This window comes from Stegastes partitus, unplaced genomic scaffold (assembly GCF_000690725.1).
Source record: "Stegastes partitus isolate 25-593 unplaced genomic scaffold, Stegastes_partitus-1.0.2 Scaffold20, whole genome shotgun sequence".
Lineage (NCBI taxonomy): Eukaryota > Metazoa > Chordata > Actinopteri > Pomacentridae > Stegastes > Stegastes partitus.
Window position 1 is genome coordinate 271,466 of NW_007577751.1, and position 15,698 is coordinate 287,163.

General features: G+C 41.2%; 1 protein-coding gene across 7 annotated transcripts in view; it reads left to right on the forward strand.

Annotated features, from left to right (window-relative positions):
• Nucleotides 1–15,698, forward strand: part of hspg2 (heparan sulfate proteoglycan 2) — a 107,727-nt gene that overhangs the window by 57,787 nt on the left and 34,242 nt on the right. For 6 of the 7 annotated variants that reach the window (XM_008293205.1, XM_008293215.1, XM_008293222.1 and 3 more), the window contains exons 24-35: nucleotides 180–353; nucleotides 663–842; nucleotides 930–1,048; nucleotides 1,152–1,263; nucleotides 2,539–2,652; nucleotides 2,830–2,957; nucleotides 3,127–3,213; nucleotides 8,849–8,916; nucleotides 9,088–9,152; nucleotides 9,265–9,405; nucleotides 10,361–10,552; nucleotides 15,538–15,630. In XM_008293205.1, the coding sequence (XP_008291427.1) occupies nucleotides 180–353; nucleotides 663–842; nucleotides 930–1,048; nucleotides 1,152–1,263; nucleotides 2,539–2,652; nucleotides 2,830–2,957; nucleotides 3,127–3,213; nucleotides 8,849–8,916; nucleotides 9,088–9,152; nucleotides 9,265–9,405; nucleotides 10,361–10,552; nucleotides 15,538–15,630 (1,473 nt within the window). Of the gene's footprint in view, nucleotides 1–179; nucleotides 354–662; nucleotides 843–929; nucleotides 1,049–1,151; nucleotides 1,264–2,538; nucleotides 2,653–2,829; nucleotides 2,958–3,126; nucleotides 3,214–8,848; nucleotides 8,917–9,087; nucleotides 9,153–9,264; nucleotides 9,406–10,360; nucleotides 10,553–10,919; nucleotides 10,959–12,980; nucleotides 13,263–14,025; nucleotides 14,077–14,772; nucleotides 14,857–15,537; nucleotides 15,631–15,698 lie in introns of all 7 variants that reach the window. The other variant, XM_008293196.1, reaches the window with a different exon arrangement.

Genomic DNA, 15,698 nt, shown 5'->3' on the forward strand with positions numbered 1-15,698 from the left:
GAGCTATGAATGGCAAAGGCAGGGCGGAATATTTTTGGTATCAAGGTTTGACTCAGTGTTTGTTCACTCGTGCTGTATCAGCAAATCCTTTCCGGCGATAGATGTTGAGATGCAGTTTGCTGAAGCACATGTAAATCTCAGTTCAGATCTCAGTCAGGTATACTGTTTGTGTCTCACAGGTGCGAGGAGGAGTGAACGGGCAGCTCTTCTCCCTCTCCAACTCCGCCAACACTAAGACTATCTCTGAAGGCATCACCCAGAGGGGCTCCTCTGAAGTTGTCTACCGCTCCTTCTCAAGTGTCCCCAACGACATCTACTACTGGGTCCTGCCTCAGAGCTTCAGAGGAGATAAGGTGAGAGAAAAATAACAAAGTAGAAAGCAGGCTGGAGGTGAGGTGGAAGCAAAAAAAAAAAAAAAAAGTGTCAGCTGAACTAGATTTGTCTGCCCTCTCTGTCCCACTCAGTCAAGCCTCAACATGTTGTTAAGTGAAAAGGCTGCGCTTATCCACACCATGAACCTCTTTTGAACCTTTGGCTTGAATTCACAGTCAAACCCAACATGGTGTCTTGTGACTCCCCCCCACAGTATCATAGGGGTGAAATACCTTTCCACTATTCAGTTTTGTTAAGATGAGCGTGTCCTTTCACCATGTTGCTACCAGGTGACGGCGTATGGAGGGGAGCTTCGCTACACAGTGCGATTCGAACCGTACCAGCGCTCACTGGTGATTGACGGTCAGCCGGATGTGGTCCTCCAAGGCAATGGCATCTTCCTGGAACACTACTCCCAGACTAAACCTCTCCCACGAGCCCCACAAACTGTCACTGTGACCTTCAGAGAGGTGTGTCTCATTGTTGTGTCTTTTGGCTGAACCTGTATCCCCCGACGATGTTACCAGACTAACATTTCATTTATCTCTGGCCGACAGTCTGCATGGCGTCGCGCTGATGGGCAGCCGTGCACTCGTGAACACCTGCTGATGACTCTGGCTGACATTACAGTCTTCATGATCAGGGCCACCTATGCAGACAACATTGTTGAGAGCAGGTGTGGTGGACGGTTCCTCTTAATAACTCAAAATGAAACCAACACTTAAGACAAATGTTATGAATATATGTATTTTTTAATGTGTCTTTGTTGTGTGAAATAGTATCTCAGATATCAAGATGGACATTGCTGTTCCTCACTCAACTGGGAACGATCGTGCTCTGGAGGTGGAAGAGTGTGCCTGCCCTCAGGGCTACAGAGGACCATCGTGCCAGGTACATGTGCAGATTTTTTAAAAATTGTTTAAATGAGTTTATTTCAACAAAAAACTTTAGCTGAAACTAATAATTCAATTCAATATTTAGATTATTGCATCACCATCCAGACCACAGTTATATATTATTCATTGATTTCAAGGACCTAATATTTCATCATAACAGACACTGCTTTCACCTCCATGTTGTGTTACATTCCTCTTATTGTACTCATATTTGCATCAAAAAAGTTCCTCTTCACCTAAATTCAGTGAATTCTAAATTCATTGGACCCACCGGCTAAACATCTGTTCAATGATAGACATTACAGTTTACAGATGTGTCCGAAGTGCCCCAGATGCAGGTTATAATAGATGCTAGCTAGGCGGCTAAACCTACAGAAGCCTCTAGTCTCCCTTCTCAGCAGCGGAAAAAGGTTTAAATAATTATGTGAGTAAAATAAAATGTTTTCATGTAAGATTTACCCAAGTATAAGCCAGGTAGTTTTATCTACATGTGCTGTTTACTATGAGCAGAGTATGTATTTTAAACGTCAACATCACAGTCGATCATCGTCATCTAATAAATCCAAATTGCAATTGACTGTGTAGATTCTCAGTATTCTAGGTCATTGTAATCCAAAGAGTTTAAATAAAAAGCAACTGGACTTCTCTTTTAGGTTCTTGAAAACATCTTCAATAACATAAAAGTTGCTTTCTACTAAAACTCTTAGTATCATGACTCATGTGCTATCAATTGTACAACCCTGACGGGGACAACTTCAGATGTCCTATTTATCCTTCCATAGTCCAAAACCCAATGAGAAACAGTATATAGTAGAGCAGCAAATCTTCAAATTAGGGGAGCTGGAACTCAAGAGTATTTGGATTTTTGTTTTATTTAATTTTTATTTTTTTAATTGACTAAAGCGATTAATGGATTTGCAAAATTCACTTTTTCATTTTTCAGCCGATAGAGTTTTTCATCTCCAAGACAACTATTCAAACTCCATACACGAATGAAGTCTGTGAAATCTAAAAACTCTGATTGTTTTTGTTAAGCTACTATTTCCAATTTAAATAAAGATCTTTCATTTCTGCGTGAGTTTAGTTTAAAAAAGGAGCGCAAGTGAGGAACAAGTGATATGTCTAAGCTTGTTAAAGATAAAGTCTCTTTTTTTCCATTACACTCCTTTGTGATAATTGCAGTCTGTCTCCCTGCTGCAGTGGAACAAAGACGTATTTGTCTTTGTCATCACTTGTCTCTTACCTGAGGTGTTTTTCCTTGCTCTTGCAGGAATGTGATGAGGGTTACACTCGGACCAGCTCTGGCCTTTACCTGGGCACTTGTGAGAGGTGCGACTGCAACGGTCATGCCAGCGGCTGTGAACCAGAGAGCGGCAGGTGTCTGGTAGGTTCTGTGCTCCTCTTCCTCTCTCTCAGTCCTTTGTCAATAAGGACTCTACTTTGATCTCTGCAGTGGAATGTGGAATGGTTCTTGGCAAATCCCAACATGTAAACGTGAGCACTGTATATTCAACTGTTCCGTGGATCTCACATACTCTTTTTTTTTTTTCCTGCCTTAAAGCAATGTCTCCATAACACTGCTGGACCAAGATGTGAGCGCTGTCAGACTGGTTTCTATGGTAACCCTTTAACGGGTGGTGCTCAGGCCTGTCAGCCCTGCCCCTGTCCTGGAGCCACTTCCAGCAACCAGTAAGTTTATGTCTAAAAATCTTTTCATTTTAACTTTTTATTGAGTCAATGCATTTTAGTTAAAATTTAGTTTATTGGTCTGTTTTTGTTTTATATATAAGGTAAAAAAAGTAAACTGTGTGCAATGCAGAAGCATCCTCAAACTCTGTGTGATCTTTCTTCTGTACAGATTCTCCTCAACCTGTCATCTGGACTCTGATGGTCAGCCGACCTGTGACAACTGTCCTCCTGGATTCACTGGCCGACGCTGTGAAAGGTACACCACTCTCCTTCTTTTTTTCCTTTTCCTTTTCCTTTCTGTCTTCCTCTCAGAGCCATCTGGACACTGCTCAATGTTTGGGGATACCTGGCTGGCCAGCAGCAAGGTTAGCAGGGGCTGGCAGTGGCACCCAGTGGTTTCGTTCACAGGAAAGGGATATAAGCATGTCTGTGGTTCGCATCTCTCTTGTTTTTTTTCACTGCAGTTGTAATTGTTGTCAGAGGAGGGATGGGAGATGCAAATCGGTGCCACCCAATCTCTAATGTACCTGTGAAGTTTTATATTTTCCAGATCTGCTGGTGGGTAGGGTTGTTTTTGTGGATATATTGTTTTACAAAATGAACAGTTATCTCTGCTGTGGCAGAATAATGGGTCTTTGTTGTTGGATTAGGGGCCTTTGGTGGTATTGAGAATGTCATTGCTCAGATTTTATTGTTTGTGGAAAAGAAATTCTCCAAAGGGGAAATAACAGTATGTCCCGGGGAAGCCTTTAGTTTGGCTTCATATCTTACTTTTGCTTTCTTATGTTCTTTGCTTTACTTCTAAAAGCCTGTTTTTCAAAGGTTGCTTTCTGCTTCAGCTTTGCGCTTTGCTAGTAGCATTTTAAGGTGTTGGCTCGTTTGATTTCTGTCCGTGCACAGACCAAATGTATATTCTGGGTCATAAATGTAGATGTGGCATTTATGAGGACTACTGTCTGGCTGATGAATCTTTGCAACTCCGAGGGCAAAGATGACAAGGTGACTTGGGGATAAACCACAACTTGTAAGTCATTTATGCTGATATGAAGTCTCTGCCTGCATCATGCCTGATTTTGCTGTTTTGATATTAAGAGAAGAGAAGCCATCTTCAGACAGTTGTGGGGACCCCTTCCTGGACAAGGACTTTGAGGGCTACCTGCCTGTGGGATGCGGAGCTGAAGCAGTATTCAATTTCAGCTGGGAGAAAGAGATAACGCCCTCCGGCAGTGGAGATGATGATGATGATGATGATGGTATTGATTACCCGTGGCCCACCACATTAGGAACAACTGTCATCCCTACTAGGTCTTTGCTATCTACTGCATCCCGCCATTACATTTCCCAGTCCACTAAAGCAACCGGAGAAAACGTTGTTTCAGTCACCCCCAACAAGTCAGTGTCCAGACTCCCACCACGCTTCACACCCAGCCCGGAGAGCAGAGATGCCAGCTTCCAGCAGCTGCTCCGGTTTCACCTGAACACCTTTAACCAACGCCTGAGCATGCTTGAAAGCAACACACTTGATATGAAGGAGAGCATTCATAGTATGGAGAATCAGCAGAGACAGCTTGCCTCCCAGCTGAAGGAGCTCATCGCCATTCAGTCGGCTGGAGAGAAGAACAAGAAGGTCGGTGAGCTAGAGAAGAGCTACACAGACATGGAGACCCGTCTGAGCAGACTGGAGGGTCGGCTGGAGATCCTTATTGATGGCTTCACGGCCCTGGCTCAGGAGATGAACAAAATGAAACGTACAAGACACACCTTGCGCTCGCCCCAAGAAAGAAAGGGTCTACCTTCAATTGCCACAGTCCTTGTTGTCCCGTTGTACTCAACACCTCAACCTCTGGACAGAAATACACCCACTAAAACACCACTCACCAGTAGAGCCACAGTGCCCAGGAGCATCCCAACACCAGGTTTCCTCCCAAACAAACCCACCTCTGCTCCTCAGAAGAATAGAAAACTCAAGTCAGCAGCCACTACTAAACCAGTTAAAAACACTGCAAAACTCCAACCAGTCACCAGGTCATCTAGAAGTCAAGTCTCAACTAGCTCAACAGTCAAGTCAAAGACCACCCTGAGTAAACCGAGGACTGTTTCAAAGTCTGCAACTCAAACTACAGTGAAACCTGAAACAAAAAAGCCAGGGGGTAGGAGGTCCGCTGTGACAGCTAAACGTATTTCACAGCCAAGGCAAACAAAACCAAAGGAAGATAAAGAAGAGGCAACAATCCCTAAATTTCAACTGGAGCCTCCATCTCACAAATCAAAGCCTGCTAGAACCCCTCAGCTGCATAAACAATCTGACCAGGCCAATAAAAAGACCTCTGCACCACTTGTCATAAACAACAGACGTAACAAGGCATTTAGATCAGATGCACCTGTTCCAAAGAAAGCTCAGGAGGGTGTGAAGTCTTCTGATGGGAATTCAAAGAAATTGTCAAAGCCACACAAGAGTAACTCTGACCAAAATGAGAAAAAGACTGAACGCAACTCACAGAAGTTGTCCACTCAGAAAACAAAAAATTCTGTTAAGGATACAGTCACAACCACAAAACCTACGAAGACAACTGCTGCTAAGAAGCAGAAAACAACAGTAAAAAGGACAACTCCTGCTAAAATCAAGGCTGCTACTGCAAAGAAGTCTAACACAGCAGTGAGAAGGACATCAACTCCCCATAAAACCAAGGCTACTACTGTGAAGAAAACAACAAAAAAAGTGCAGCATAAAAAGAAAACAAACCCTCAGTCTGGTGTTTTGGACCTGCTGAGGCTCTTAAATGGAGATTATAAGTCTGCGAGGCAGAAAAAGTCTCAGGAGGGTTCTCTCCATGTCGTCTTGGGAAAGCTGGCCATTCCTATCAAAATCATCCCTGATGACTAGGGAATAGTGTTTCATTATTTTATTATTATATTCCAAACTGTTTATATTTGCAGGCTTTGGTCCTGGTCCTTTGGTATTTATATCTGTTGCTACAACCACATCAATGGAACTTAATGAAGGGACTGATTTTACTGTGTTCGTTAGAGGGAATTTCCAGATGTTTATTGTCTTGCTGATGTGCATTTTGATGCTCATGGCTATTATCAGAACTATTGCACAATATCTTGCTATGAAGAGATAGCTTAGCATTAGTACCTCTCATGTTTATGCATTTGTCCATTTTGTGATGGTCAGACTACCTCAGATTTGACACCAAATGCTTTTTTTTATCATTTTGAAAATCGCATGTGCATCATGCCTGTTTGATGCATTTACATATCTACTGTTAGGGTTTAAAATGGTACAGTTGGAGCTGGTGTCCTGGAAAAGCCTTACACCTCCATGTCACCTTTGTGATTTTTATGCAAAGTATCAACAAATGTTTAATGCTGAATAATTTATTCATTAATATGACTGAGCTTGTTCTAGGTGTTGAAGGTGGTTTCACCTTTCAGTACAAAGGTCCTAACTGGAGATGCAAGGTTTTCTTGGAATGCTAGTGGTAACATTCAATCTAAATCTGGGTGTTTTTACTTTTTAAAAAAAATTTATTTTATTTTTTAAAATCTTTTTACGAATATTAGTATGTAACAATCTGACACCCTGCTAGTCCTCCAACCAGCTGAAATGTTAAGTACAACCGGTCATATGAAAGTGTGTGAAAATAACTGCTTACTTATTTTGTTATACATGGAGCTTTAAAAGCAATGGGGTTGAAATGAACATTTTTAGCCATTCTAGCGAAATAGCTCTACGGATGTCTTTTGCTTCACTGCTTTGGCCCAGACTGAAATACCGTGATCACTACTGGAAGCATTGCCATGAAATTCTATATACACATTCATGGTCCCTGGAGGATGGAGTCCATTGACACTGGTGATCCTCTGACTTATTCCGTAGCAGAACCAGAGGTTATGGTTTTAAATAAAATGTTTCCACATCTATTGGATAGATTGTTGTGACATTTGATGGAGGTACTCCACATTACCCTCAGCATAACTTTCATGATCCCCTGACGTTTCAAATAGAACCATCATCACATCAAAATGTCAGTGTCTCTAATGCTTGAAAACTAAAGACTTGCTGATCAGTTCTTATTAACATATTAACTTGCTAACACACAAAACTAGTGAAGATGGTAAGCATTTCACCAGCTACGGCTGCATGATATTGGAAAAATATGACATTGCAATATTTTGCTTTTCTGTGATATATATTGCAATTTGAAAATAGACAGGAATTTTCACCAGATGACTTGAATTTCTGAAAAATGTGTTATTCTACAATGATTTGGGTGATTTTGTAGAGGAGTGCATCTGCATCAAAAAATAAAAGATGCTCTTTTGTTTTGATGGAACAATCCTCTTGGGAGTGTGAATTTACTCAGTAAACTACATTGTCTTCTGTCACTTAGATTATAAGCGATGCTGGTGAAAAGTACACATTTTGAATTGATGGTGACTATAGACAAAAGGTCAGGGGTTCACCACAAACATTAGATTTCATGTGAAGCCAGCACTTTGTGTTGGAAATGTAATGAATAGAGGTAATCATTAGACACAGGTGTTATGCTACCAGAGGGCTCAAGGTGTGGCCAAAGTGAAGTGGGATCATCCTCTGTGGAACATGACATTTCCCAACTTCATGTAGCATTCATATTTTGACCCATTGATCACATTAACACTAAGTTCATGAAAGATGAATGGAGAAACAGTTGATATTTTTGGAACAATCCAAAACTTAGGGCACATGGACAGACTGACCACCCAGTATTTCTAGCAGCAGAGTTAATATCATCACATCTATGTTAGTTTTAGAAGAAATGCATGTTTATAATGTTTGTGATTTTTTAAATGTCATGTAAGACCAGACTGTTTCTAATGTTATGCCTATTATGAGTTTGTTCTTTTCTAATAGACTTTAGTTATGACACTTTTATCATTTTCATATGACCTTATCAGATTCTATGTATTTTGTAGTTTTCTATGAATTATCTTTATTGTCATAAAACAACACCAACTGGAAGGACTGAGTTAACTACACACCTTAAAAACTGCTGTACATCACAAAAGATAGTTTGAATAGGGTTTCCCAAAGCAAGTTCATAACATGGAAGTCCTCTTTGTTGGCGTTTGACCTGCGGACCTGGCAGAGGACAGGTGAGGTAAGATTGACAGCAGCTGTCCTCAGCGCTGCCTGCACAGATTTGGGGTTGGATTAGCTTTTTCTCTGGTGGCAGTGGTATTGTGTGCTTGGGTTAATGGTGCATTGCTTTGCTATGTCACAGTGTCACAAATATTTTTCTTCCTCACTAGAATTTTCTTTTGCAGCTCATCACATCAGTGCTGGTGCTTACCTCTGCTTTGTTTGTTCTTATATTAGTTGTGTATTATTACATCTTTTTAGTTTTTTGAATTCTGGTGATGTTTTTTTCTGATTTTCTGTATCTGTTGCTGTAAAAAAGTTTCTCAGTTTCAGCTATACAATACTTATATGAGAGATGGAATCAACATCTGAGACATGTTGAATACTTTAGCAGGGGCTGTGCTTCATCCATCTCCAGTGCAAGCACTGCTTCGTGTTTGTTTTGTTTTGTTTTCCTCTGAAAAAGCTGTCAGAATATATACAAAAGCTGGGTGTCAGGTCACGTGGATATATGTTGAATGCTCGGTGTAGATATGTATACATACTGGGTGGAATAACAGAGTAGTTGTCTGAGTCACTCAGCCCTTTGTTTTTAAGTAAAGGTCTGCTTTGGGTCAAGATGACTCCATAAAGGAAACAAATCATCAAATTTGTCTCTACTTGCAGACTTCCCAGCTTCCTGCCTTATTGTTCTTAGAGTGAAAGCTTCTGTCCTTTTTTCCTGGAAATATTTACTGTAAGACATTGTCTATTTTTATTTCAGATGTGCGGCAGGATACACTGGCAACCCATTGCTTGGGCAGAGATGTAGCGTTGGAAATGAACTCAATGGTAAATTCTGAATTTGATCCAAGAAAATTACTGGTATTTTTCCATCTAGTGGTTTGTTCTTTACCCCGACCGAGGTTGCAAAGATTCCCTTCATTTCAATAATCACAGTTAAACTTATGCCTTTTAACAGAGAGCTGGTACATACTGTAACCATACACTGCTTTGTTACAGGTAACTGCTATAACTGTGACCAAAGAGGACATGAAAGCTGCAACGGTGGTGTGTGCCAGTGCAAGGTGATCAAACAAAGACGTTTGATTTACACTAACTCCCTGATAGTTTTCACCTTTTGGGTATCTCAGCATGAACTGATTGCTTGTATCTTATTCTGCTGATGGTATGTTGCAGATGAACGTTGAAGGCTCATCTTGCTCGAGCTGTAAGCCTGGAACTTTCCATCTCAGCCAGGATAACAAAGATGGCTGCCTGTCCTGTTTCTGTATGGGTGTCACTCAGCAGTGCTCCAGCTCTACCCAGTATAGAGACCTGGTAAGGCTTTTAAATGGTACAATTACACAACGGTGCAAAGGTTCATGCTTCAAGAACAGCTCATTTAAATCTCCAAACAACCAAAACAAATGTACAGTTGCACTGGATAAAGCAGCTGTGTCGTAAGTGGTACACATTTACTTCAGAGGAAAAAAATGTATGATTTAAGCTCAAGGAAGTCAAACTTTTCCTTCATCACATCAGGCTTAGGTTGCATTAAGCTCGTGAGACTGGTATCTCCTTAGTTACATGCAGGAAGAATAACTTTGGACTTACACCAGAGCAAAACCGTAGGAAATGTGAAGTCTGTGAAGCCATATAGAGACTTAATTTTGCCTAACACAGGCAACTAATAATATATATGTTTTTTAAGCTTTCTGGCCACTGTCTGAAATGTAGTGTTGAGAGGGTAGCGTGTACTGTGGTTTCACAAACTTCAAACAACAGCGAGAACCTGTATTCCCTACATGCAAGTCAGAAAATATATGATACATTAGCTGTAGTATCAGGTTGTGCTACTGTCTGGTGCTGTAGTGACCCAAGGAGGCAGTCACTCAAACTACAGGCAGTTCTGTGTTGGCAAGCAGAAAGCATTGGGGGGGTTACCTGGCAACAGGCCACCATGACAAAGACTTCTGCACTACCTAACAGCCTCCAGCCAGAGCTCCTTTGTTTACGACTAACCAGCAATATATCACAGATTTAGAAAACTATTCAAAATTTGCATCTTTAGCTTTTTGCCACAAATTGTGCTTTCTCTTTACAACACCCATGTGACAGTGGACAAACAAAGGTTTTTTCTGATTTGATCAGGCAAAAAGTGTCCTGATCAGCTCTGATGCTGATTCAGGAAATCTAGTGGGCACTTGCTTCTTAAAATTCTTGCAAGTTGTTGTAAATTTCTTGCTGCATTGTTTACTTGAGCTTGATTGTATTTTTCCATGTGGTCCTGCAGGTGTCCTCAGTCTTCTCTCCAGGGAACTTTCAGGGATTCGCTCTGGTGAACCGTCAACGCACCAATCGCATTTCCACTGGTTTCACTGTGGAAGTTTCTACTGAAGGAACTCAGCTGTCCTACAGCAACTTTGACTACCTGGGACAGGAGCCTCACTACTGGCAGCTTCCAGGGGTTTACCAGGGAGACAAGGTCAGTATCAAAAAAGAGCACACTCTAGGGAAATCAGTGGGAAAAGCCAAGAACTCCTCAGTGCTGTGTATCAGGGGGCTGAGCAGCACACATCAGAAACTTGTAGACCACTCTTATTCTGTTGCTCTCCTCATTTTGCTGCTTTTTCCTAATGCAAAACTCAAGCCAATTCTTCTTTTCATGCAAACTTGTGCAGACGGCTATTCTAATCTGTGTGCAACTCCTTTGCCTTTACCACTACATTGGTTTCATCTTTTGAATCTGTGTGCCACTCATTAGGGTAAAATAATTTGCATAAATTTGATGGACCACTTACGTAATGTAGCTGCTCATTTTTTGTGTTTGCCTCTGCCTGCACCCTCTATAGAAAGACTCTGTCTTTGCTCGCGGGAAACGAGCAGACCAGGTATAGTTGTGGTTGTCATGTTGTGACTCTATATGGTGTGTTTTAGGTAACTTTTCATATGGAGTTTGGAACTTACTGATTTGCATACATTGTATTTAATATGTAATGCATGTCCATACATTATGGATATACATTGTGGTATGTGTCTGTAATCATTTCTTGATGTGGACTGAATTGTTTATTAGAAGAAGCATGGTGTTTTTTTTTTGTTTTTTTTTTAACAGTCTATGCAGTTTACAACAAAAAGAAGCCACTAAGTGTCTCTTAGGTCTGACAACTTGTATCACAGTGCATAATTCCACACAGAAGTTGCTTTCGGCTTCACATCACATGAGCCATGTAAATGGATTGATCATTAATGGTCCATTAAAGAGCTTCATAAAGTTTAACTTTGCTTGAATAACACTGCCATAACACTTGAGAATACCATCAGCTCAGCCAAAAGGAAAGTGATCAAAGAGCTTACTTTATCCACATCAATAGAGTGACTCCTACTTGCCAGAGGAGCAGCTAAGGAAGGATGCTTCCATTTGGAACCTAATGGCCTCTGAACGTAAAGACAACAGCAGAGCCAAAAGAGCTAGCCAGGTATTTGGTATGACGTGCACTGTAGATTAAAGGCAACACTCAAATGTCTAACGAGAATGATTGTTGCACAGTTTTTCTGCCATGACAAGCTAGCACACTAAGAGTTTGTGGACATCTATGAAAGTAAAATCCACTCTCGGTAGTAGATGTAGCTGCATGAATGATCAGCACTTTTTGTGTGTCATTGAGCAGCATCTTATATGACTGTGTCTGCATTTGCATGTGTGTGAATCACAGAGAGATCTGGCATGCAAAGTTAAAACTTCAGAAAGGTTTTGAAGTGCAAGAAGTTGTTGAGCGTTGGAGTGAGAACAGTTCTGCACAGCTCTAACATTTATAGTATTTACAATAACCAGCGTAAGACAGTGCATGTAAACACGTTGTCCAATTCCCCGTGTGATCTGGTGTCTTTAAATACTCTGAGGGTTGTACTACAGAGCAAGATTAATGGGTTGGTGAGGTATGTTTAGCCTAAAGCTATATCTGCAAACCTGTTCAACTGTACATTAGCGCTCCTACAGAACAAAGCCATGAAGTTACAACACAGACTATGCGCTGCCTCAGGAACCTTCATGCATTCAGTTGGTAATGCAGAAATGCATTTTTATATTTGGTCCTGAGTTACTGCCACATGTGTTTTACACTGCTGCTACTGCAGGTAATAGAAAATTGATTAGCGTGTTTATCACAGAGAAGAGTCAATCAATATCATTAATTTCACTTTTATTTGGCCAAAAGCTAAAATAATTTACACGTATCCTTCATTATACGACAGTGACAGACCTAAATGCTCTTATTGAGTATCATGTTTAAATGAATGAGGCTTCAAGTTTAAGTGCTCCAAACTGCAGCTGCCATGCTAGAAATAAGGAGCTTCACTGAGAGTCACAGAGTGCTTAATGAAATATATTAGCTTACACGATTAAACATTTTCTACCAGCATTCCTCTCTCGCATAATATGCAGTAACAGTGCTTTTTACCATAATACATTTTTAGATTCTTCATAGCTTTCTCGTATAGCAGTCTTTTTTTCGTATGAAGGCAACATGCAGTCAGTCCATTCTGTGGGAAAGAGTCAAATGGCATCATTTTTGGGAATGAGCTGGAGGCGGATAATTAAGCCTGAGTGAACAAATAATGTTGATAACCACTGTCGGGATACCCGTTAACTTTGATTGGGGTTTTAGTTTTTTTTTAGCTAACACAAAGCAAACCTGGCTATGTCAAACTTGCTTCATAGTATACCCCTCTAGTTACCTGTGCATGCATACGCATTGGTGGTATCACAGATCCAAGCATCATTGACTTGCATGACATGTTCCACCTAAAGTGGCTACATCAGTGGAAGAACTAAAATCTCAAACACCACTGTCGCCATCTTGGCTCTTCCCATGGTTACGTATTCTCTGGTACCCCACTTTCCGCCTACCCAGGGTGAAGTCAGACAGCTGGACGATGAGGTCTGGGCACTCCTCTCTAATTTCTCCAATGGACGACCTGGTTCCCCTCCAATCTTTCCCGCCTCTAAATCTTCCTCCTTTCCCTCTTCCTCCTCTTCGTCTTCTTCCTCTTCTCGAGTCCCAACTCCCTCTTCTTCTTCCTCTCGATGGTCTTTGCGTAACCTGAGCCCTCCTTCTTCTCCATCCGGTATCTCCTCCTCAGTTAGACCAACCCGGCCCCAACCCTACTCCCCAGGCCATGCTCCTCATCTGCAGGTACTCTATCACTGATTGCGAGGGGTTTATGTATGGTTTAGAAAAGGGATGTCACGATCAAGTTTTTTTTTTTTTCCCTGATGAATTCCGTATCCCTTAGTATTTAGCATCTGCTGATGTTGATTCCCAAACCATTGCTGTTTTCCTAGATATTATACACTGTATTCTCTACATGCATGCCAGAGCATTATTGGTAGAATAGATGTAGTACTTGTACTACTGTTTAATGCTGTAGCAACCCCAGGAGGTGGTCACTTTCACTGCGGGCAATTCTGTTTTGACAATCAGAAAGCATTGTGAAGTTTTAGCTAGCAATGGGCCACCATGACAAAGACTTCTGCTACACTTAATTGCCTCTGACCAGAGTTCATGTGTTAACGGCAAGCAAGGATCAACTAGGAAAGTTTTCTAATATCCTAGTGACGTATACACCAAAGCAGCCTTTGCAGCACCATATAATGTGTCCAATGAGTAAAACAGCAGTACAGCACAGGACATATTGTCCACTGCTCAATTTGCTCAATTAATCCACTGACAACACCACTGACTACTGATTTAGAAAACTATTCATAATTTGCAACTTCTGCTCTCTATTCACGGCACCTATGAGACAGCAATTGTCAGAAAATATCGGATTGACACCGATCCCAATGTTTGAGACCGGACTGGGACATCCCTAGTTTAGTATTCTTTTTTGTTTCTTGGTCATATTGGTGACTCCTTGTGTTTCTCTTTGGTATCTGGTTCTACTGCGGATCAACAGAGCAAGAACACAGTGAGCAAGACTGCTGGTGCTTCTGGGGGCAACAGCAAGGTAGACAGTAGCATGACTGAGTGACTGACTTCATGGCTTGCCTCTTGGCACATATCTATGTATATAGCAAACTGCTGTCTTTGATCATAAAGCTTAGAAGTTTATTAACAGCCAGTTTTTATTAGGTTGTCCGGGGCAGTTAATATTTAGTTCAGATGCTTGTGCCAACACTTAACAGAGTAAAATGATGGTCTAATAAAGTAATGCTTAACACATCTAGTTTCTAGTTACTAAAGAATGGATATTTCATTTAATTATAATGAGCTATTGGGAGATATTTCAATTGTTGAGCAAATAACTCCCAGTCATTGCCGTCACAGAGTGCACTGTAATTCTCCACCACAGAGTAACACTGGTTTAACAGTGGTCTTTCATTATGCTGTGCCACATCTAAAGCTGTCATTTTCACATTAGTGACAGTGGAAGTTGCTGTTTTAGTTGTCAGACAAGGCACGGTGTGATTTCTATCCTGTTATTAAAAGGCCGCAAAAGAACTGAGTCTTTAAAAGCACTCTTACTAGAGAATGTGAAGCTAGATGTCATACATTCGTCCTGATTGTCTTGTCAGGCTTTACTCTTGGCCATGCTTGCCTGCTTGTGCTGCTTGTCTGCCTGCTTATGATTTGGTCTCGCTGCCTCTCTCTCTCTGTCTGTGGCTTATTCTCTTTTGCCTCTCCTTCCCCCTTTGCCTCTCAGTACGTTCTGGTCTACAAAGGTTTCAGCTTGCAACAGGATGATCTGCTCTACTGGCAGCTCCCATCGCAGTTCACAGGGGATAAGGTAATTGTGAGAATTTTAGGGTGAAGCCCTCACCTGACTGCTGGAAGTCACAAAAAATACTGAACTAGTATCCTCAAGCCTTTCCACTACCCCTCAGTTCCCTTCTGTTTGATCCCTCACCTGTCCACACAACCTTAACTGTGTCCCAGATGTCCCTAATAGTGTCCTCTTGATTTCCTGCGCTACTATCCTCCTCTGTAGTAGCAGAGGGGCCTTGTTACCATGTTAAATAACTACCTCATTTTTGTCCATGACCCTTGTACGATTTGAAATCTAAACAACAAATATTCCTTTCTACTGCTTGGGTTTCTGTAATGAGACATTTAATTTATTAAGGAATTTTGATACTATACATCCCACAGTGTAACTAGTTTCTATCATCCTTTTAATAAATACTTTGGAAAAACTTCTTGAAACATGTGTGCGTAAAATTTACTTATTTACTCACCTGCAAATTGTAAGTGAATATAATTGACAGTTACAGTAGTGTCACCACATCCTATTAACTCTGGTAACTTTACATTCTGGAAAAACATCCTTCCAGCACACAGGGATTTGATGTTGGCACCAACACTGACCCTCTCAACAGCCACTCGGTGCTGATTTTTAATGCATTTTGTGTGTCTATTTCATCACAGCAAACACAGCACTGTTTAATCTGACAAAACATCTACATTTTAGGTTGGTTCTTACGGCGGCAAACTTAAATACACCATTTCCTACGTGGCTGGTCCAAGGGGAACACTACTTGACGACGCTGATGTCCAGATTATCGTGAGTGTGCCCTCGAGCTGATTCGCTGTTTTCTGCTATAGTTACAGGCATTTGGAGAATTTACTCAG